At 35.7% G+C, this 24,222-nt stretch overlaps 1 protein-coding gene across 1 annotated transcript in view; it reads left to right on the plus strand.

Moving 5' to 3' along the window:
• LOC130584854 (testican-3-like) overlaps nt 1–24,222 on the plus strand; it is a 118,263-nt gene that overhangs the window by 9,230 nt on the left and 84,811 nt on the right. Inside the window, exons 2-3 of the mRNA XM_057385086.1 lie at nt 9,449–9,494; nt 21,619–21,733. Coding sequence (XP_057241069.1) covers nt 21,651–21,733 — 83 coding nt within the window. The 5' untranslated portion in view covers nt 9,449–9,494; nt 21,619–21,650. The remainder of the gene's footprint in view (nt 1–9,448; nt 9,495–21,618; nt 21,734–24,222) is intronic.

The raw sequence follows: 24,222 nt of genomic DNA on the forward strand, positions 1-24,222 counted from the left end.
CCTCATTTTCTTGCCCTCACTGAGATGTGTGTAAAAAAGCAGAAGATGTCTGGTACATTAATATGCCTAAGAGAGGAGCTCTGTCGGAGCCGACTTAGAASAACTTCTTTAGGACTATTCCCAGAMATTGGGACTAAAGCTAGGGCTTGATCAGGTGCTCTGAAAAATGAWGGATCCGGAGGGGTAGGCAAATGTGTCACATACACAGATTTCTTGGTATATCTGGGAATATTTATGGGGGAAATTGTACAGGTCAGAGTCCTTTTTTCTGCTGCTGCCCCTACTGTTAGTAAACCTCCACATACAGTTTGAAAGACAGAAGAAGGCCGCTGTTTCTCAGCTATTTTATGGTTTCTGTAGATGTACAGTAAGTAGAGTGTTCTGACTCTTCCATGTTTCAGGTCACATATCCTGATTTTCTTGGTGTTATTTAAAATGTAATATTTAATAAAATAGTTTTAATGCATCATAAGAAATTAGGATACAAAGTATCCTATTCAGTATTTACTTCATGTGRGAATTTCTTACATTCTTTTTTCACCACACATGGTTGGGATTCAGAAACATTCTTAACACTCCATAACACAGGCATGGTGGGTAGAGTTAGGAAGCAAAACACCTGCAATTATTTTAAAATTAGTTTACTTTTATTTGGGATTTTTAAACTTCACTGTCAGTAGGATTTGGCATAAACTTCTTATCTTGTTTTTCCTCCTGATATCACCATCATGCATTTTAGTTAAAACTGTTGGAACTCTCTTTGCTTAGCTGAACCTAGCTTTTGTCAAAGGAAGAAATAATTGGAATGTGTAGTATTGTCAACATTTTTACTATTTAATATTTGCAGATACAATAATGAGGAATGTTGCAAGACATTCCCTCTCTCTTTAGGGATGAGTGAAAAACACTTGAATTGGGGACATGCTAGAACTAGTGTTTGAAAAATTGAAACATTAGAAAGCTTTGTGAGACAGCAGCCTCTATTGATTTATCTGAGAAATATTGTAGTGGTATAATAATCTCTGCTAATACAAATAGAAKTTTTCATGGAAAGAAAGCATCTGAKGAGGCARWGTYCAGAATAGGTAAGTAATACAGCARTATTGTGAAGTTTAGRCTTAAATTTCACTTGAAGTATAGGTTGAATGAGCACAAGTCTTAGCAGTTCTTGTTACAAAGACTGACAAGCTTTTGGAAAGAAGTTGTAGCTGTGAAGTAAATATCTTTAGGAGATTAACTAAACCCTGAATTTCTTCTTAAGCGCTCAGGACATTTGGCTCGAGAATATTATTTTAAGAAATGAGCCCTGACTTGGTTTTGTTTAGAGAAAGAGAGTAAGATTTGCCTGTGAAATTCCTTGCCTCTTTAGCTTAACTATTTCTTTTAAGTGAGACAGGTGGTCTTTTCTAAATTTATCTAATAATGAAACCCAATTTAAACATATATTGCTTGCTAAAATATGTATTTTCCCAAATCACGTTWTACTACTATTACTGTACTAAATAAGCTGTCACCCTGAAATCTGTATGTGCTTTTTCTGTCATGTTCTGCAGTTTGCTAAATATGTACTTTTCTAACGTTGGCACAAGTGTGGGAATTTCTCTGTATCCTTCGAATCAAAAGGGATGACTGAGTTACCTAGAACATAGTTACTTTTTTTCTTACTGGCTTTATTTTCTCTTATCTGTATACTTGTTCAATTACTGAGTTWAAACTGTTTGACATGGTATTTAAATTCTTTAACTGTAGATACTAATTACTGTTTAATRTCTGTGTGTCACTCTTGAACTGAGACCATTTATTTTGTCTGCTTCCTTCTATTAATTTGTAAACATGTAAATAYGTGGTTTTCCTTCCATCCTATTTTCTTTGGCCACGCCTGTTCTTATTTGCTTTGTAATGCCAATAACACTGGAATTCCTGTCTCATCATATTTTGTATTTGTTAATTTCTTCCATTTTGGACTGTCTTCACACTGGGGTGTTCTTTGTCTCCATGGGAATGAAAGGTAGACTAGGAGATTGTTCTGAGCCATGGTATAAGAGCSTTTTTTTTCCTCTGCTAGGAGACGCATAGCAAAATTGTGTCCATGCAATTGGCATGATATGGTGGATCTCATTATTATCTTTGTAATGATTTTTTTCCAGGTAGAAAAACAAAGAAACAAAATAAATGCCAACAAAGTATAGTATTTGTTTTGTAACTGATTCCAAGTTTTTATCCCTCTTGTGCTAAAAAGTCAAAAATTTTAATCTTCCTGAATAAAAATTGATGAGTAGCACTTTTTTCCCCTCTTTCTGTTGTCAGATATGTTTGAAAAAATGTTTCCCATTAATTCCATAATGGCCAAGGCCTTTTCAAATACCTTTCTTAGGCATTTAGTCGACCTTTGTGTCTAGACTATTATGTCCTTGTGTCCTCCATATGTCCTCCACATCTTACAGCAGTTCTGTCCTGAACATGATGCAACTTGTTTTTATAGCTGCATTATGCAAGAAGAGGCAGGTGGAAGGAGTGGGACAGAAGTGTTTGAAAAGACAAGTTACAGGAGCTTCTGTCGTTTGTCAAACAGTGCAACATTTGGTGCAGATGGTTCATTACACTCACCAGTGTCTCCTTGGGCATTGAACTGGTACTGCATAGTACAAGGCTCTCTGGGTGGTCAAGCGCTCTTGGTGTCTCTCTCTGCACTGAGTATTTTTTTCCTAGCATTTTTTTTTTGTTGTTGTTTTTCTTGGGGTTTTTTTTTGCTTTTTTTTTTTTTTTTTTTTTTTTTTTTTTTTTTTTAGATGTTAGCATTTTATGGAAGTTCCCAGAGATCCCATGTATACAGTTTATATCATACTCTTCCAGCACACCAAGGTAAATTTCCTCCAGCCCCACAGATGTCATCTGAGCTCCCTCTATAGTCTGTTGCTGTTCTGTTACTCTTGGCTGTACTGTGACATTATATGCAGAGTTCAGGGAGTAATTTTTTCTTTGAGATTAGTTCCTTCATTTTCAAAATGATTTTCAGTGTTTTCTCTGTATTTCTGGATATATACTTCAGTGAGCATTTGGTGTTTCTTGGCACGTGATTCCAAATACTGTGCTATTCAAACATGTTGTTAGTAACGCTGCTGGTACCAAATAGCATCCGCAGAAATCTTAGTGAATGGGAGCTGTGCAACAGAGACAGAGAGGGCTGAAATGCGGTGGCTCCTAGCCCAGCTTCATCAATGGTACTAGAAACATGAGATAAAGGAAAGGGAGTGGGATAAACATTAAATGTGGGGAGCTGACTGCCAGAATCAGTGGAAGCAGGTATTGATTGTAATTGTGCTTTGCCAGCCCCATGAATAAAGGCCTCAGGGGTGGCATGGCCAGGAGCTGGAGCAGCGGAGGAAGCTGACATCAGCCTCCCTGGAGGCTGGCACTGAGAGCAAACTAGTGTCCTGTCACCTGTCATCCCTGCACCCTGCTCTTGAAGGCTGGGTGCCAGAGAATTAGCAAAGGGCTTTTGCAGCAAGGTTCCAGCTTTCCTGCGGGTATTTATGTTTTTCTCTGCCAGAGGAACAGTGCTTACATTACCTCTGGAATGGTTTGTTATTTTGAAGTTTTTTTCATGTTGGTTCTTTGAGTTACTAAGCTGATTGTTATCTTGGCAATTTTGAATTCTTGATTCTCATAAGTATTGATGTGAAGGGCCGCTGCCTTTATCTGTATCTGAGTACTTTGTACGCTAAACTCCTTCTGGTGGCTTTGTCTAAACTATGTTTTTAATGGGAGACTTGATCTGGAGTCAAAGCTGGCAGAAGTCACCATTTTGCTAGCCTGTAAATATCTTCTGGACTTATTTTCTTCTAATTTCCTAAGTGTAATAAAAGATTTTTTTTCAGATTTGTCATTGAAACCTTGATTCACTGAAGAAGGGCTCCTGCTTAGTTCCTAAATGGGATTGGCTTAAGTGGCTTAATGGGAAGCATAACAGCTGAATATTCCCATATTACAGCTTGTAAGAGGGAGACCCCATTGAGCATAAAGTATTGAGCCAAAAATTTTGCTAGATAAACAGTCCTTGTCCTTCTGGGGACAGTTAGTAAGAAATGRGCTAAGGAGCACATGGTCCATCTTGGCTTCTTGCCCTCACAGATATTCTGAGATACGTAAGTGCTGTGATAGGAAATRCCATGCTGCGGAGTGTGGTGTCTGCCTTATTCTCCTGTGTGCATTTAACGGACTAAACTAACATTCTGCATTTGTACAGCAGAGTGCTCTCATGGCTTATGATAGATCAGATAGCTGTGCAGGTCAGCAGAGATGAAAACCAGCATCTGATAGGCAAGTGAGTGTCCACATGCTGCTGAACAGTATGTCTGCCTCCTGGATGAGAATTCCAGACTGGCTCAGGTTTCAGGCTGAAGAATATTACAGTACATAATGAATTTTCCTGGTGCAACTTATGCTTCCTCAGTTATGATTTATGTTTTAGGGTAATACTCTCATTCGATGTGTGTCTCTTAATTACTCTGTCTATGCTGTTTGTGGCCCTCATTTATTTGATGAAACAGGAGTGTTTGGGAGTGGTAGATTTCCCATATGAAGGCAGTTTTGTTGTTGTCACATTCCTCGTATCCTGTTACAGTTTTCAATGTGACCAGCAATTTAGGACTTCATAGGATAATGACAGTCTCGCTGTTACTAGGCTGAAGGTCCTGGAGCAAAATACAAGTGGAAAAAAAATTCTGCACACGTTTCATGCTTTGTTTTTTTTGCAGCACTAGAAAGAGATTGGTTGYGGAGGTATCAAATGACAACCCCATGCCAGCTCTTTCAGTGTACATGTTACAGAGTCACTGAGGAGGTTTGGGGCAGATGAGTGGAGCCCTTCTTGGACTGGTGCAAAGATGTGGAGGGGAGATACATAGTGAGCTCAAGTTTGCTGCATAAGTGAGCTTGAGGCAAGGGGAGAGCTGTGATGTGGGACAGTTGGCTTGGCTGAGTTGGCTTGTTGGAGTGGTCTGAAAATAGCACTGCTACCAAATATCAAAGACCTAGCCTAAAAGACATAAAGAGCCTTCATGTTGGATGAGAAGCAGATGTCTGTACTTGAGATGCAGATGAAAGAATTTGAATAGAAAGCCCGTTAAGAACTGCTTGAAATTAAAAAGAGTGAAATACTCAATAGGAATACAGCTAAAGACAGTGAGGAAAAAGAATCTAAATCTAATACTGTAGGTTTTAAGTTTTGTTAGGGAGCTTGTGCTGCCAGAAAACTCTTGTTTCTGAAATTATCAAATGCAATTTCATGTCCATCTGTAAATTTTTATGTAGCTTTTCTTCATTAAAAGCAAACCAACTCCTCTGTGGGAGTAGGGAGGCTATCAGCAAAATGTATTTTTTGCATTGTGGTAAGTCATATAAAATCTGAGTGGAATTTCATATGGGCAGAATTAAGTTTGCCATTGAATAATGTTCAGGAAATCTTGTCTTTCCTGGTTTGGTAACTGTTAGAAGTATTGTTTCTTGAAAAAGTTATTATAAATCAAGCTTGAAATCATGCGGTTGTCTATTAGACTTCTAAAATTGGTGGTTTGTAAGTCACATAAATAACAGCATCCTTGTGTTGTAGCAGTGAAATTTTACTTCAATAAAATATAAAGATAATGATAAATTCAGAAAACTGCTTCAATTTTAGTGGATTCTCTGTTACAAATCAGTGTTGATTTTAATATATTAACTTCTATGGTATAGGCCATACTAGAATTAAAATGCTGAATACAAAACAAGGGCTAAATTTTCTTTATCCAGTTTTTCAGGGTCAGCCTTCCTCTGAAAATATTTTGTGAGGAACCTTCCTTGCTCATGGACACCTGGTGTTCTCTCAGTAATCTTACCTACCATGTATTACTATGTACTTTAGAATATAGATTTCTGTTGGATAATAATTGAAGGGATGGCAGCATCTACAGAAGACATTGCAGAGGAGAGATCAATGAAATAATGTAGCAAATGTGCTACAGAGGAAAGAAAAGCAATAGGATCATAGGTTCAATGTCTGTTGAAAGATGAAGACTTCTGTATAAATACGTTGTCATGTACTGGTTAGGGTTTTTGCTGTTCAATTTTTTTTTTTTTTTTGTATTGAGGCTTTTTCTCTTTTACCACACTTAAATGTGTGTTTCTTAAAACTTAGGTAATAGCTCCTTTTTAAGAATGAAAAAATGATATAGAAGAATATTGAAGTCCAGAAAGAAACAGTAAAAGTGTTCAAGGCAGGGTGACATTTTTTTTTTCTTTCTGATTTTTTAATATCTTTTCTAATCTGCTGTTTTGGTCATGTGGCAGCTTTTGGTCCTTTTTGTAGGGTTGTCACATTTTCAGATGACATAGATGATTTTTTTTCTTTATGGTAAGATCTTTTCAGGAAAAATTTTAAAAAAATACTAGTCTCACAGTGCATATATAATTGTAGCATGAGCTTAAATTCTTAGAAACACTTCATCACTATGACCCTGAATGAGTGTAATTCTTAAAACATGCATGGATATTAAATTCATTGAAATCCATCATCCTTGGCTATAGGAGTGCTTTGTGTCTTTCAGAGAGACACTTGAAAGAAATACTGAAATTTCACATAGTTTCAAGTAGAGCAGAAAGGATGAATTTTCTATTTAAAATGTATAAATAGCTGTAGCTGGAAAATATTGAAAAAGTGGTATGGTTACTGTTACAAACTGATTTTGTTATGTGTACTTTTATAACTTGCCCTTTAATATGCTCAGGACAAAAGGTAAGGAAACCCGTGAAGAAATTCAGAGAACGTAGGTTCTGTCCTGAGATCCTGAGACACTACCTTTTGCACATAGAGATTTTTAAAGGATGCTTTACTTAGAGATGCTGTGATGCTATCCAGCSTTCACTGTTAACTGTGTATTCGTTCATTCTGTTTTTATACTAAAATTATGGAAATGATACTTTGTAAATTATATAATGATGTTGATTACATTCTGCAGAGGATATTGAACATTATTGTTACCAAACTTACTGACTGAAGATCAGGAAAGGTCTGAATGTAACAGGAAGCCAGGTTCTTATACAGAAGGTTAAATAGCTTTAGGAATGTTTGTAAAATATGTGAAGCTATAACTTATTGAAACAATTTCTGTACTTAATCTGACAATTGATTAACAACTGTAATTGTTTGTAGAGGCACATAAGGATTTTGTTTAACATATCCAATAATGGATTTTATTTAAGTAACTGCTGATTTGAAAAACTAATTCTTTAGGAAAACCAGTATAGGTATATATGGTATATGGGTATTTATATTTTGGATTAAGGATGGAAAATTCCACGCAAACCATAATCCATTCAGATCATAGTGCAGTTAAAAAGAACAGAACCACACACAGAGTCTACAAAGAAAATAGAGAGAAGGGTAGGCATATTGGGAAGAAGAATACAGATCCATAATGCTGCTTTGTCTTGAATGCTCTGCGCAATTCTAGTTACTAAGAAAATAGGCACGGAAAAATTCTGAGAAGGGTAACAAGAAAGGTATGGAGTTGCTTTGTAGACAGAAATAAGTCAACAAGACTTCTAGCAATGCCTCAGGGATATTATATTTGAGATCTATGACGTTGTCTTCAGTATAGAGATGAACAAGAATTGCTTTATCTTCTGGATGGTTTGAGGCCAGCTTGGATGATTTGAGAACATGTAATTTATACAAGCTACACTTGCACATTCTTCCTTAAGTAAAATGCAGGATAATTTGCCTTAGATGTGGTTTTTGTCATGCTCAGAATGACTTGTCTTTTGTTCTAATAGCTTTATGTCCTATATATTCTAATTTTTCACCATTTTAATAATAACTCTGTTTTCTGAATGGGCTTGATGTGGGTGAAGATTGTTGATTTAGTTTAAGTGGAAAGAGAATCTACCACTTTGATGTTTTTTCAAGAATTTTAAGTTTCACCACTGTGGTGTGCTGCGCTGGTGGAACAGCATTGCATTACAGCTGGTTCAAACCTGTTCCGAACACCACGGCAGGAATAAGATCATACTGACTATTAGGAAGAATATTTGAAAAATACTCTCATAATTGTAATTTCTGCTTATTTCTCAGGTAATTAAAATTTTTTATATGCCTATGTGTATTTTATTACTTTAAAAAACTAGTAATTAAAAAACAAATCACATATACTGATTTGTACATTGCTAATCTGTGCAGCACCAGAGTAAAGGAATGGGTAAGTATTGGTACAGAAATACAGTTCTGTTTTGCACTTCCAGACTCTGCTTATTTTTTTCTTTCTCTTCCAAAGCACACATTTTCATAACAACATTTTTATAATAAAACATAATTTGCCAAATACGATTTAGACTGCAACCACTTTTTTTTTCCTATTCCTTTGGGGTAAAAACCTAAAAAGTGTTTCATACCTGCAAAGATGTATTTGATGCGTGATCATTTTTTAACTTCTGACTATGTGGCTTTGACAACTGTATGAGATCCACATTTTCTTGGGAATTAAATTTTGTATGAATTGAGGTTTCTTTACTGTGATCTTTTGGCAAGTGGGATGGAACTGCTGGATTTGACAGTACACCCACTGCATTTTGTTAAGTTTTTACGCATACTTGAAAATGTTTGGTACATTCTTTTAAATATTTCGTTCTRGAGAATGGTTAGTTAGATTAAGACATAATAATAAATAATTCCAGCCATTTTTCTGTGCCACCTGTTATCTGAGATGTGCAGATCAATTTATTGTCTTGGCTATGAATTTCTAATTTATTATCAAATTTCTCATAATCATAAAAGTAATTTATTTAATTCAAGGTTTTCCTTCTTGGAATTGAAGCCTAATACAGCTGATGACATAATTAGGAAGGTATTTTATGTTTATGAAGATGAATCGTAGAAAATAGAGCTAATTAGACTGACTTAATGAAAGATCTTACTGTTGCAGTTAAAATTACATGGTAAATTATTTTCTGAGATTCACACGTCATTCTTTAAAATAGCTGTATTTTATTGATGATGACTTTGAAGCTTTACTTTTTGAAAAATCATGCACTGAAAATGTAATTAAGTTTTTCAATACCTTAGAAGTCAAAGGAAAACTACTGTAACATTTTAAAAACAGAGTTAGAAACATTACCTATATGAGTACCATGAGTAATATTTTTTCTATTTTAAATGCTAATTAGTAACATTTTTGAACAGCATTTTTACTTTATGAGTGATACAAATAGCCTCTGAATTACACTGTTTTATTCTGTATAAGTAGTTTGTTCCATTATGATGACTAATCTTTTTCTCTCCTTTTTTTGTTTTATTTTGCTGCTTGCCTTTTCCAGGAAGTAGAGGTTGGTATGCTTCTTCTGTCTTTCATGATACTGTGAACTTTTCTTGTATTCCTTACGTTTTGCTAAATTTAGGTTGTTTCTCCCCCTCCAGGATGATTATTTTCGTACATGGAGTCCGGGTAAACCATTTGATCAAGGTAAGATTTCACCGCTAGTTATTTGTGCTCATGTTCTAGAGTACTTTCAGAATTCTGTTAATTTGTGTCATTTGCTCTGTCTTCAAATAATTTATTTCAAGAGAACCAGAAACTCAGCTTAAYCACCATTTTATATCTGTGATTTTTTTTCAAGTATTTATTGACTAGAGAAAGAGATGGGAGCATTACAAACTTCCAAAGTAGCTTAAAGTTTCCCTTGGATAAACATGAAGTTTGGAAGATTTTGTTTTATCTATGTAAGTTAAAAACTGATGCATTTTCAGTAGGACTTCTGACAAAAAACAGGCATGCAGTCTAAAATTTCTCTTTGGCGGTCAAAGAAAATATTAAGATTTTGAATGTCTCTTTATATCCATTGGATAAAAGGTGATCTAGAAAACCAATTTTGGAGGTCTGTCATATTCAAGTGATCTGTCTTGAGGCAAAATGCAGCTGGAGCTTTGGGAATGCTGGAGTACAACAGTTCTAGGGTGAGAATAATACGAGCAAATGCCGCAAATATTCCATCCCCAGGCATTGGAACTTAATATTTACTGTGATTTGAAACTGCTGAGAATCTTGATACTTGTTTTAATTGTTCTGAGAAATGCTTCAGAGACTATGTCTTTTCTTATACTAGCAGTGGCATAAACTCAATGAAGAAATAGTGCAGAGGCTTGTAAGCAAGAGACGAAGATAAAAATATGTTGCAAAGATAGTGTTTATTAAATTTAAAGAACTTTCTCCATGATGGATACTGTCGTGTAATGGATATTATTGAGGGTTGATGTGGGGTTCAAGGAATTAGTAGTTGCGTTCATATTTTTATTAAAAAAATGAGTGTCTTATTTTAAGCTTCCAGTCCCTAAAGGAGCCTGCATGAAAGCTGGTGAGAAGAGACTTTTTATAACGGCATGCGATAGGACAAGAGGAAATAGCCTTAAGCAGGAGGAAGCTAGGTTTAAATTAGATATTAAGAGTAAATTTCTTACTATAAGATGGGGTGAGGCACTGGAGCAAGTTGCCCAGAGAGACTGTGAGCTGGACTCCGTCCTTGGAGGTGTTCAGGGCTGGATGTAGCTCAGAGTAACCTGGTCTAGTGGAAGGTTCACTGCCAGCAGTGAGTAGGGCCATTGGAACTAGGTGATCTTTAAGGTCCCTTCCAACCTTAACTCTTTTATGATTGTATGAATAGTGTTTTAATTCATTCTTCTGTACTTCAGTGTATTTTGAAAGGCTTTCTTTCGTTAATAAGCTGAAGTATGTCAGAATTGCTCATGTAGACAGATCTGTGTAATTCTGTTTGTATTAATGAGAGTGACTACATGGAAATGGATGTCCAAGCATTCTAGGAAAGCTCCAAGCCCTTATAATGAAAATGTATAATGGTATTTATTTCTGGGCTGCAAAATCTTTTTTTAGAAGATGGAAAAGTACTATGATTTGCACTGCAGTCCACGAAAACCATTTCTTAAAGCAACATTTGACATTTGTCCGAAGAAAATTTGTTTCCATTGAAGTCTTGTTTGCTTATATTCATATAACATAGAAAAACATATTTAAATGTTTTGACTATATATTTTATATGTATATATATATGTACATGCTTCTAAATTTCTGTAAATACTGCAATGTAGTTTGTTAATAAACAATTATGTGGGGCAGGTATTATTGCTGGAATAAATATGAGTGTTCTATTATCATATTTAGTTACTGCTAAAAGGCAAGTTTTGCTCTTTCAGTGGTTTTAGAAATAAGCAAGTAGGATGTTTTGTTTATTCCAAATTGACGAAATCTACCTTAGTAGATTTAATCTGTGTTTTCTCAATGTTTACTCAAATTGACCTCCTCATATACGCACAATATTTTCAGACACATTTTCTTCATATGCCACTTTTACATGAAATAAAAATATACAGGAAACTTCTGGTATATTTTATTTTTAGACTACAGAGCTTGGAGTGTGTAACTATTGAACTAAATGGTATACACAAAGACACTGGTGCAATTTTTTTAAGTGGAAAAGATGTTTTCCTTTGCTTGATAGAAATACCTTGGAGGAACAGTGGAGTGTATTCATGTAATTGAAAAAATGAAGAATGATATTTCTGTGGAGATTGAACACCCTGAAGGTATAGTTGGTTTGTAGATGTATTTATAACATTTCTTGTAGACCATTCCACTGAATTATTTTTGGCTTTTGTAGTATCAGGTTATGTTGGTTGTCTTTTACAGTAGATAGAACTGTAGATACTGTTGTACAACAAAATCAGATTTTGAAACTATTTTTCACTTGTATTAGTTTAATGTATGCCTTTTAGCTCTGTATATTTTATCTGCTTAGTTCTGTAATTATTTGAGCAACTAAGGATATCCAAATACATGCAAACACATCTCTGTAATTTGTAAATACATTTCTTTCCTGTGAACAGTCATATTAAATGAAGTAACATTAAATAAAATCATTTGGTTCACTCATTTGCAAGCCCTGGGAAGTCATAAAGGAGTTTTATGAAGATCCATTAGTTGGAGACTGAAAACAGTCGTGTAGATTTAACTTTGCTGTGTTTGATATTTGGTCTCATGATCTRGTTTTTATAGCAGAACTATTGATGTTTTTAAACTAGAAATGTATATCCATCACTTTTGAGATAAGTTGCAATGTTTTGCAATTAAAATGTATCACAGAGCACTATAAAATGTCTCGATAAAGAAATGGTGTCTTTGTAGGAGGACACTGAATTTCAAAAAGAGCAGAACTAAAGAACTTTCAAAAATATTTCATGGTTATTTACTGTTAAGACTAGACGATATTTAATCTGGAGAGCAGTTTCCAGTTTCAGGTATTTAGGTATTTTTAGGAATCCTGCTCACTAATAAAGTAACTAAATGCTATGTTAAACAGAGTCCCACTGCTTTATGATACTTTCAGCTAGCCTTTGCCTGGAAAGATCGCTTGTAGGTGTTTAAGGAGCTCTTTAATGGTGCTTTTTCTTATTTATCTGATTCTGTGATTAAATGATTCTTTTATTATTTCTCTTTTATAAATTTATCTACTGTGGTAACACCACGGAAGTGCCTTATCCTATAGAGTTCACAGACTTGGCTGCTGTTTCAGGTTCACTGCATAATACACATCTGATTCTCTAGTTATGGCTTAGAAATTGTTTCAGTATTTATTTCTGTGGGATCATTGAATGGATTTCAAAGTTTATAGCTCTTTTTAGAAGAGGCTGTAGAAAAGATTTTTACTGAGGCTAAAATGAGCCTACAGTAAGAGATTTTGCTTGCCGTCAGTAGCAGCCTAAGCCCTTATTCCTGCTCTCCTGACACGTTTGCTTTACACCCTGATGTTAGGTTCAGAGTCACCATATAGTGAATTGTTACAAGATAAAGTAAAAAGTGGGGTTTTGTTTGTTTGTTTTTAACATGGCCAAATCCTTGATTCAAGTGGCTGTTCAGATTCACAAATAGTTATGGCAGAAAAGTGGAAATGCGGCACAAGGTGACAGTGACTGTCCAGAGGGACAGCACCAGAGTTTCTCAAGCTGGCAGCATGCTGAGCAAAGTATGTGTGGAACTGTTTCTTTGCAGTTACAAACCTGCTAAAATTCTGTCCTGCATATCTATAATTTTAAAATCCAACTTCTCTCTGCTGTGCTGGGATGTCCAAGATGATGGTCGAGTCGTGGGTACCATCAGTCCATAAGGATGCATGCCTGAAAATATTTCAGTGTGTACTAGGACTGCTTCTTCTTTACAGGCTCGCTTAATGGCCTCATTTTCTTATGTTTGCCACAGAAATTAAATAAGACATGTAATAAGAAACAGCTAATMAAGGTAGTTATTAAGAATATGAAATTGGAAATCACTGTTTAGTGGTGAGGGGAAAACAAACAGTTTAATACATCCCTTTAGGAGAACCAAACAATAAGCAAAGACTATAAAGAAGAAAAAAAAAGCTGTGCATAGTTTTATTGAATACAAGAAGGAAATTTGAAATATTCAAAGTTGCCTTTTAACCTATTTAGCTTCTTATATTTAAAAACCTATTAATCTGTAAAATTACAAATATAAAAATGTTGAGACCTGCTTTTTACCTGCTCTTTTTTATGTGGATAATTCAGTTCTACTCCAAGTACATTTCCTGGTCATTTTTCTTATCGCAGACTTCTTCAAAATACAGATATATTTATATTTCTGATGTATTAGATATTTCATTTGAATAGTCTACTGGATTCTGGTTTAGTTAGTTAAAAAAATTTAAAAGCTGAAGTTGATTACAGTAAAATGAAATTTTGATTAAAATTCCCTCTGTAACTTAAAAATACATAATGAAATACAGAAATCAGAGTTCTCCGAGAGACAAAAATAAAATCACTAAGGTTTGAAAAGACCTCTAAGATCATTGAGTCTATCCTTTGACCCAGCACTTCTAAGCCCACCACTAAACCATGTTGCTAAGTGCCACACTGCAAGTCTTTTAACTACCTATCATGCTTAACTGTTTGCTGGTGATATAGCACTGTTGTGAATGATAAAGTCTTAAGGTGTCATTCATTTTCTGCCAAATCAAGAAAGTGAACATTGTGATTTAAAAATAAAAACCAAAAGTGATTTACTAAAGCTACTGAAAACTTGAAAAGGATGCCAGTGAAGTATGCACTTGCATTTCTACTTGTCATAGCGAGTTTGGGTATCTTTGCAGAAAATTTGAGAGTATCTTATTATATGTAGAAGAAACTCAATATACGTGTCTTAATTTGGTTATCACACCAGTCTGAGCCCAAAATAACTAATGACTAGGATAATTTCTGAATTGTCACAAATAATGATAAGGAGGCATTTGACTACTCTCATTTACRTCTCTTTTTGAGCTATGGCTAACCTATTCTCTTGTAAACTTTCAAGGAACACCCAAAAGAGAAAAGACAAAATAATGGGAATATTTTTTGAAGCAGAGCTCACAGATATTTGTGAGGGGGATAATTTCTTAGGATTTAGTCACTGCACAAGTGGATTAAAAAAATGTGACTTAGTGAAGATGATTGTTTTAAAGGAAATAGGGAAAGAATGAGTGAAGTATTTGAGATTCTGAAAAAGAGATCAAGCTTTAGTGTGTTTGTTCCAGAGGAGGAAGAGAGATTATCAGATTTAATTTATTTTTTTAGCATTTATTTTAACTTATATTATCAGTACCCATAATACCAGGCACCATGTTATGAATCGGTATAACTGCATTTTTAAGTCCTTTTTAGAAAAAAACTTGTAATTGCAGCAGTGAACAAAAAGGAAATACGCAGTACTTTTTGTCAATGGTTATAACCAGTGTCAGATGGTTATCATTTGGGATTTGATGTTTCTTGGTTTATCAGAAATTTTGTGTAGCCTAACTACAACCATTGCCAGGCGGCTAGAGATTTGGTGCTAATGTGCCAGAGCTTAGTAATACAGAACAGTAGAATTAGGAGCTGTGTTGCTTTTGAACAGAAGCCTGATAACGAGACTTTATGCAACTGCGTGCGTCACTGTGATGACTTCTGAGCACTTGTGATGGTAGAATTTCTTGGGTAGAAGCTACCTGCATACATACACTATCCTTAAATATTGAAGCACTTGCTCAGAAGTTAGAAGCCAGACCAGACAACCAGTGATGTTCAGGGATTTGAATCTGAAATTTTAATAACTTCCTTGACCATGTAGAGTAAAACCTGCTCTTTAATCTTCTTAGTGAAGTTGTAGATTTATGGGACCAGATGGAGCTAATGTTCAAAAAGATTCCTCTTGTACATCCAGCTGTAGTTACCTACTCTGCTTTTTATGCTGCGTAGTGAATCTTACATGGCAAATACACTGTTTGTGAAAAGAAACAAAAATGTGAGATTGTTMTTTTTTAGAACATCCCCATCAAGATACTGAGGTAGGCTATTTCTTGTTTATTCTCTTATTTTTATGTATAAATTTCAGATTGTTAGTTGCACAGTGGTTAATTTTCTTGTTGAAGTTAAATGGTGTTTATTCTCATTACATAGATATGGTGCACAGTGAGATGGGGTTGTCTTGTTACAAATCCATAGCAGTGTGGATTCAAACCATCTGTGACTAAGGAGGGTCTGTTTGTGCATGTGCAAATTTTGAATGCTGATCACTGTACAGTTTAGGCAAGATAACCATTAGTACTGTTAATTTTAATTAAACATTTATTTGGATTCCATGTTAGCTGAAAATACCAACTGACTGTTGATGTGCTCTGCCTCGCTCTCCTCCCTACTTTTACTAGAAATTACGGTGCTAGGATTCTGCAATTATCTAGACCCACAGAACTTCACCAGTGCTATGGCAGGTGAGAAATTGTAATTTTTTGAAATGGAGACGTAGACACACTGATGATCTTTAAGTACCTTCAGGAATTGTGTGATTTATCAAAAGAGACAATATGAGTCATTCCCTTCTGAGGCTCTGTCTGCTTTGGGTTATAACCTAGGCATTTGACCTAGTAATACTTTAGTTAAAACCTTCAGATAGTTTAAAGCTTTTGCTTCTTTCATTGTCAAATGCAAAAACTTTGTAGGCAAAGAAGTTTGTCTTGCCTTTTAATGTAGAGGAGTGTCTTGGTTTGAAGTACAGGTGTTTGCCAATGAAGGCAGGGACCTCCCTTGGAGTGGTGGATATGACCCCCCTTCCCTCCAAGTTATTATAGCTTTGAAAATCACGGGCTTTCAGGCAAGAGTATGGGTAAAAGGGAATATCAGTTTTTACTAATATGTATAACAAGGTGAAACAAGTAACAACAACATTAGCAACAACCAGCCAAGTCCCAACAACCAGCCAAGTGACAGCCTTACAGAGACACASCCTCCCCTTTGGTGCAGTWACATTCCCAGTCAAWAGGGGCGCTGTTGGCTCCTGGCCGGGCAGGGCAGGTGCAATGATTCCCCGGCGGCTGCAGGGGGCGCTGTGGTGCGGGTCCCGGCTGGCTCAGATCTCCCGCATCGCCAAGGACGGGCACAAGCCAGCAGAGGTGGATGGAGAAAAGTTTCCTCTGGAAACTCACAGCGGAAACGCCGATCTCGGTGCTCCTCCGGACAGCAAGAAACCCCAGGATAGCTGGATGAGCAAAGAGATGAGCAGAATCCTGTGGCTGCGAGACGGGATGGAGCAGAACTCAACCCCTGAAGCTGGAATTGCAGGAATCCCCGGCAAGGCACAGGGGGGAGAAGATCACAGTGCAGCAAACAGGAACCAGCAAGCGGAGACACTGGGCTCTGCAGAAAAGAGCAGGCAAGCTCTCCCCTGCAGGTAGCAGGTCGACCTCCTTCTCCCAGCGAAGCAGCGAAGCAGCGAAGGAAGTGAAGTTATCCCCCACCACACACACACATTCCCCCTCCCAGTGCTTAGCAAGATTGTTTGGATGGGGCATAGGTCTTTTTTTCTTTACTAATCGCCCAGCCATCAAAGGGATGACCTGGTAATCAGTGTATCCCAGCAACAAAATGGGAACGAGAAAATTCCCCAAGAAAGGAAACAAAAGGAGTTTGTTTCCTTTCTTGGAAAAGGAAAGGAAAGGAGTTGCGCTACTCATGGGATGCACAAAGCTTGCCGAAGTTTTGGTAAATGGAAGCAAAATATCTAATTGCTTCTTCTTTTGCCCACAGAAATGAATCAGAAATCTGGAGGAAGGAAATAGACTTTAAGCCTGAAAACTTTGTCCTCAACCTTTTTGTATGTTTCATTTTACTGGGAGTAAGGAAACATGTAGTAAGGAACATGTTAGAATGCATTCAAAAATTGTGGAATAATGATAATTTACCATGGTTTCAGCCACAGAGTTCCCATTAAGAGTATTTCTATGTTATGTTTTGCTGGTCTTTATTTCTTATTAAAATCCCTATAAAAATGGTGTTCTAATTAATGTCAGTTTTGAAGAGTGTTTGCTGTAAATTAACTTAGAGAAGGGATGATAGCAAGCTTTTCTTAATTGCTTCTTCAAAGCAAATTACAAATAAATAAATAGATTCATTAGTAATAATTGAATCAAGTTTTAGAATATTAATTGCTTTCTTTGCATGTGAGAAGAACAAATCCATATTCATCTATAAAAGTCACCAGAACWTCCTAATTACATTACATAATTTACTTGTCTTTTACCTTGTAAGTTCTTAGAGAAATAGTAGATGTTAAAAAGCATTTTATACTCTTGAAATATATTTTGTGACAGTGATATTTGTCTACTTCTTGAAATTTAATTAACACAACATTTCATGTTATTGCAGTGTGATATACGGACAAATGTAAAGTAGGCATGCAGACAGATAACCGATAGCAAGGTTGAATATTAGAAGCTGTGTAAAACTGAACATTATCAAGTTATTAAATCCAAGAGCAGACCAGCATCTTTAGAAGCTGGTTGTATATGACATTCTAGGAAGTTAGCTGATACAGTAATAAAAAGATTATTTCTGACAAGACTTACATAAATAGATTTCTTAYGTCTAGAGTCTCCTAACCGTAGTGGAAACCTTCACCTGTTTTCAGTAGCAGTGTAATTGCTACTGAAACTGATGTTTTCACTTCAATTATGACATCAGACTTTCATAAATATGATGACATTTTAGTAAATGCTAATTGGATAAAAACTTATATTGATACCTATTTTGTGTTGAAGACAGTGTCTCTGAGGATTACATCTATCCCACTGTGGGATTTTGGTATTTATGATGTTTTTGGAGTGAACAATGTGCTGTTTCAAAGCTGGTTATTTTCTCAGAAATGGATGGAAATATACAGTGTTTTCTGTGCAAGTCTGCATACTCTGAGATGAAGGAATGCCAGGAGTGTTTTGTCAGAGACAGCTGGGAGATGCAGTGAAGAAATAAAGACTTAGTGCCATGTATTTCTTGATATAAATGAGTCATAAACTTAGAGGAAATCTATGGTGCTTTTCCTGGAATACATTTTGGCATTTTCATAGTAGTTTAAGATATTTGGGATGACTCCTTGTAGAGACCAGACACATAGTCAGCTCTATCTCTGCATTGTAGGGGATCTCCAGCTCTTCCCTTGCATGAGGAGTCCCAGATCCCAGTTCTAAAAAATATTTTTMATGTGGTTTAGCCTTTATTTCCCATGAAAATTGTTTATTTGTCAGTTCCACTTATCAAATAGGCTTAAAAAAAACCCCATTTCCCTGCTTATGTGAGTATCTAATTCTTTTAGGCCTTTCAAAGCTGGCAGAATCACTAATGCAATCTGATGTACTTTATAGTATAGGGTTGACTAGAGCATCTGATGTTCAAAGTAAAAAAGGTAGAAAGCTTATAGTGGTTTTCACAGTTTCTAGCAGCATTTCTTTCTATGTTCTTTCTTGTTTTATCCTCTGTCATGTTGTCACTCTAGGCGGACATTGACCCTTCACTTAGTTAATTAGAATTAACTTTTTCACTGTCCAAAAATTTACATTTTTATTTCAGTTATTTATGTAATCCCTCCCTTGCTGTTTAAAAGTGTTTCTAAGCAGATGCATTCTTCTCTGGCTGCTCTGGTTCAATGACTAAGAAAGTTTCACTGAAAAGGGACCGTATCACATGTAAGACAAGGAAAAACACTTCTGTAGGGACCTCATAGCTGACAACAAGTTCAGCAGGTCATGGGGTGATAATGTGAGTTGGTGTCATGGTGTCATGGCAAGGCTGTAAGTGTTGAGCATGCTTTTGAATATAAAAGTGCTCTTGTGGTTTTGACGCCTGTGACTCTGCTGGCTTATTCACCTAGTTTAGACAGTAGCCCCCACAAAGACCCATGGCTGTTCATGTTTTATGATGAGTATATGTACCTCACCTGAGGTGATCAAGAGTTACATGCAGGGCATGATAACCACTGAGTCAGCAAATACTGAAAGATTACATTGGTACTGTAAGAACTGATGATGTTGTCCTGATCCATCTTTTTGTCTTAAAGTGGGAAATTACCATTTCTTGCTTGTAAAGTTGTGTTCTGCCTGTAACATTTTGCCAAAATGTACTGCCAAAACCATATTTTATGGCAAGCTAAATTTAATGCAGCTGTCAAAACACACCTTCAGAGTCCCAAGAATTTTAGAAATGAAGTAACTATTTCAGTGGGAATGGTTACATGATCTCCCCTGTTTATCCTTTTTCCTGAAACCTATTTTCTACTTGATACTAAACTCAGCATCCTTATATAATTCCCAATTTCTCTTACTCATGTTTTTTTTTATTATTTTTTTTTAAATTTCATTAACCAATTCAATTTTACAGAACAATTGTCTGTAGATGGGCCATATTCCAGTATTGCCACCTTAGTGTCTCCATCAGGGAACATTCTAGGAAGAGATACTTGGACCAGTACTTTATATCATGGTCTGTTCATGCTTACCAGGGGCTGACATTGCATTCTGCCTGACTTTAAGCAGAGAAAATATTTAAATTGGAATCTAAAATCTAAAGGAAATTGGAGAAGGATATGCTCTCCTAAATTTTGCCTCCAACTCTCTTATCCTAATGCAGTCTTTTTTTTTTTTTTTTTTTTTTTTTTTTTTTTTTTTTTTTTTTTTTTTTTTTTTTTTTTTTTTTTTTTTTTTTTTTTTTTTTTTTTGGTGGCATTTGCTTCCCATTTGTATAGAATTGTTGTCATCTAATTTGTTCTGGATTACTTGTGGTGGCTTTATGGCTAGTTTGCTGTAGAAATAAAAACGTGTGTAAGAAGAATACAACTCTTCATGTGTCTTTTACTGCAATTAACAAAGTACTTGTTTTCTGTATTCATTGAATTATTGTAGTAATGATTCCATCACTTTTCTGCATTGTTTCCAATATGATGTATTTGTCTGGCATAGCTGAATGTATTATTAAGAAAGAAATAAAACTGAAAAAGTCACTGTTCAGATTATATTTAATCACACTTAGCACCCCAACATCATGCATCAAAACTTTAACTAATGATCAGCTCAGTTCTTGTTTTCTGGTACATGCATGCTTGGCAGGCTTAGGTTAATATTTGTCAGGTCAAATAGATACGTGGTTAAAAGATTACTTTTGATTGTGAAGAACAGAGGAAACATACATTTTCTTTCATAAGATATACATGCAAATGCATGTTCTCAGACGCATGCTGTGATTGCTGGGAATGTCCTGTGCAGGGCTAAGAGTTGGACTTGATGGTCCTTGTGGGTCCCTTCCAACTCAGAATATTTTGTGATTCTGTGATATTTTATAAGCTGATGTAAGAAATAGGAAAAGAGCATGTCTGAAATATAATTGAATACTGGAAATAATATGCTAATGTGAAGAAGAACACAGGAAAATTTAATAGCTTTCTTGATGAAAAAACGATACCAGTAGGGGTAAAAATGTAGTTTTGGAATGCTTAGATCTACCCAAAAGGACACTGTAGAGACAAGGGAAAGGAAAAGTTGATTGTTCCTTGTGAGAGCTTAAATTGGCAGATGCTTTTCTATATTATAGCCATGTAGGCATGACTACCCAAGAAAAATGCAAATTTAGTAGTAAGCAGCAAACAGCATTATTTAGGTCTTCCAGAATCATAGTCAGAAATCACTCTTTTTAGCTGGAATTGCACTTCAGAAATGAGTATGGATAATGACTAAAGGACCAGCTAAATAAATAAAACCAAAAACAAACCACAAATCAGAAATAGAGGCCTAGAAGGAGGTAGAATTTATATTTAAAAATGGAGTCATACAAATCACTCACCTGCATATTTTAGTTTACTGTTTCTTTTACTGAAATCTCAGATGAGTAATAATTTATCAGTGAATTTTGTGTCATTGTTCACCACTTAATGTTGTAGGAAGAACCTGATTGTGTCTTAGTAAGCTTTTTAGGGAAACAGCTTTCAAAGTGGAAATACCATTATCTGGGAATTAGAGTCAGAATGGCAATTGCTAAAATAGTATAGCAACGAGTGCTTTCTTGCCTACTCAAAAACTGTACTTTTTCCTGATTCCTTTCAGTACAGCACTGTGCAAGCAGCAGGCCAACCCCCTCCACATAATGGGTGGGTTTTATGTGTGGTGTGTCTTGCCTTAATATTCTTGCCTTAATATTCTAGATAACTGTTAACAACTTTCTAAAACTATTTTTAGCTTTAGATCCGGCTAAAGATCCATGTTTGAAGATGAAATGTAGTCGCCATAAGGTCTGTGTTGCACAGGATCAACAAACTGCTGTTTGCATGAGTCACCGAAGGCTTACACACAGGTAAATACTTCAAAAGTTATTCCTATAGACATTTTTATAGTGACTGACTTGTGAACCATAAACCCATTAAAATTAGTTCAGTTACTAAGCAACATATGAGCAGAGTGGAAGTGGATTTTATAGGTCCTTATGTATGCATAATTTGATTATAACGTTTAATATTTAATTTTTTGATAGGCTGGTAAACTAGAAGGTGTACATGTTTAAATATTGCAAGCTGCTGGTACATATGCATTTAGGGAAATACTCACTGTGCCAGTACCAAATGAATAAAATTGTTGTGATAGTGTCCTACTGCCATGCATTACTTTGACATCATCACTTCTTATATGAAGCTAGAGAACTCAAAACTGCCTGTTAAAGTTTAGGTAAGAGCCTGATACAGTGTAAGTTGTTTGAGATTGGTGGGGTTTTTTTCCCTCTTCTTTTTCTCTTCTTCTGTGCATTCTGGTTTTCTTTGCATGCTGGACTGGCTAAATGTGAGGAGCAAATATATGACAAATTCATGTATTTTTGTAGCTTTATCTGAAGCAGAAATACGAATTTGTAGGACCTTAACTATACACTTAGCTGAGTCATGACTGTTGCGTGCTAAGGATATGGAGTCAGATTGCATTTTTGACTTGAAATTGTTCTTTTTTTCACACTTCATTGTGGGAAACAGGACATAGTAGAATGGCTAAATTGCAATAAATGGATTTAAGTAAGTGTCTGTTAAAGTGCTTTGCTCAGTAGGGGCTGAAAAGAGCTGAGGAAAATAAGACTTCTTTGTGTGTTGGATCATTTCAAGTACAGTTTTATGAATGATACAAGGAATGTTCTTCTGAGTGTCTAGTTATGTTAAATACATCCATCTGGAGCTTTTCAAACAAGCAAGATAGTACACGGCGAAAGGAAAAGTTTAGACTGTTCTCGATCTGCAGCTGCACTTAATTAACAAAAAACTCAACAGTATTTGTAGAGTTACACTGTTTATATTAAACAATCTCAGTGTGGAACTAGACGTGTAGAACTTGATAAGGTACTATGTAACGTACACGAATTTTTATCAAAGCTAGGTAGTCTAATTTCAATTGCATGTGAAGTGTCAGGAATGTATCAGTGTTAACTGTGAAAAGACAACGTAGTGATTCAAAATTTCTAAGAGGTATTCATGTCATAGAAAACACTGAATAAAATGATAGCTCCAAGTTAAGTATACAAGTGTAGATGACGACTGAAAAGTTTTTTAGATTAGATGAAGGTGTGTACTCCTGTTGAATTAAGAAACTTTTTGACATCAGCCTTTATCCCTATTCCTCCCACAGTCCTTGTTAGTGTTTTAGAAAGGTAATATTTTAAAAAGCAAAACTTGTCTGAATATAATGCAGTTGATAATGGGAAACTTAGGAATGGCAGCAACTTGGTGATTGCAAAAAGCACTGCAAATGTAATCTTGAAAGGTAGAGGAAGCAATTTTCTGCCTACCTGTGCTGAGCCAGGACAGGGTTTTCCCAAGCTTAGATTTCCCTATTCCCCCAGATTACCGCATACAAATCATTTGCTTTGTGCTTTTTTTCTAAAAGGTTTTTCTCCCTGCAATTCCTGACCTTCCTATAACATAATGGTATAAAGTGTGAATATCATAAACACAAGCAGTCATGTCTGCTGGGTCTCTTTACTACTTTCAATGTTTTTCACCTGGCATGTTATTCCTTCACTTGTATCTAAATTTTGCATACTGATTATCAGTAGGGCCATCTGTTTTTCAGAGTTCCCAAAGGACTAGTGCACTCTTTGAGTCTTGGTAAAAATTGGATGAGAAAGCATATCTTGAGAGTTGATAATGTAACCTATCTACCAGTATCCATTTCCAGTATATCATTTGTGTGTAATCTGTTGGGAATAAATATTTACAAAATTTTATCCCAATAATCTTTCCTTTTTGCTTAGTTTGTGTGTGTGCACATGTGGTGTTCTTCCAGGACCAGATAATATGAATAATTAAGAAAAGGCATCTGGGCTTGTTTTCTGAAAAAATAGTTGAGACTTCATGAATTACTGGGAACTCTTCATAAAGAACTTACCCATAGATTTCAAATTGGGCATATTTTACTGTTAAAATCCATAGATGTTCCAGAGATTTTTCCCAAGACTCTTGCACAGGAAAAGTAGTTTTAAATATGTGAATTGATACAGTGGCAAAGAGGATTCTCAAGAGAGCATCAGGGAAGGGGAGACTTTGCATACTTCCAAGATAAATAAAATGTTATGGGCACCTTTGACTTCCTCCAGGCAAAGAGGCATGACATACAATTGCAGCTGAATAGATCTTCTGTAGTGTGATCAAGCTGAAATGCTCTGATTTGTAGTTAAATTCTGCATTATTAGAAGCAGCATTCCCAAGCAACCCTATTATCTAGTCCATAAATTTCTGTTTATAAATTCTGTTACTTTTTTTAGGTAATGGCATAAACAGAGAGGCTGCTAATCAGTGAATACTGATAATT

Source organism: Malurus melanocephalus, unplaced genomic scaffold (genome assembly GCF_030028575.1).
Source record: "Malurus melanocephalus ecotype Western Australia unplaced genomic scaffold, MMel_1.1 scaffold_782, whole genome shotgun sequence".
In the NCBI taxonomy this organism is placed as follows: Eukaryota; Metazoa; Chordata; class Aves; order Passeriformes; family Maluridae; genus Malurus; species Malurus melanocephalus.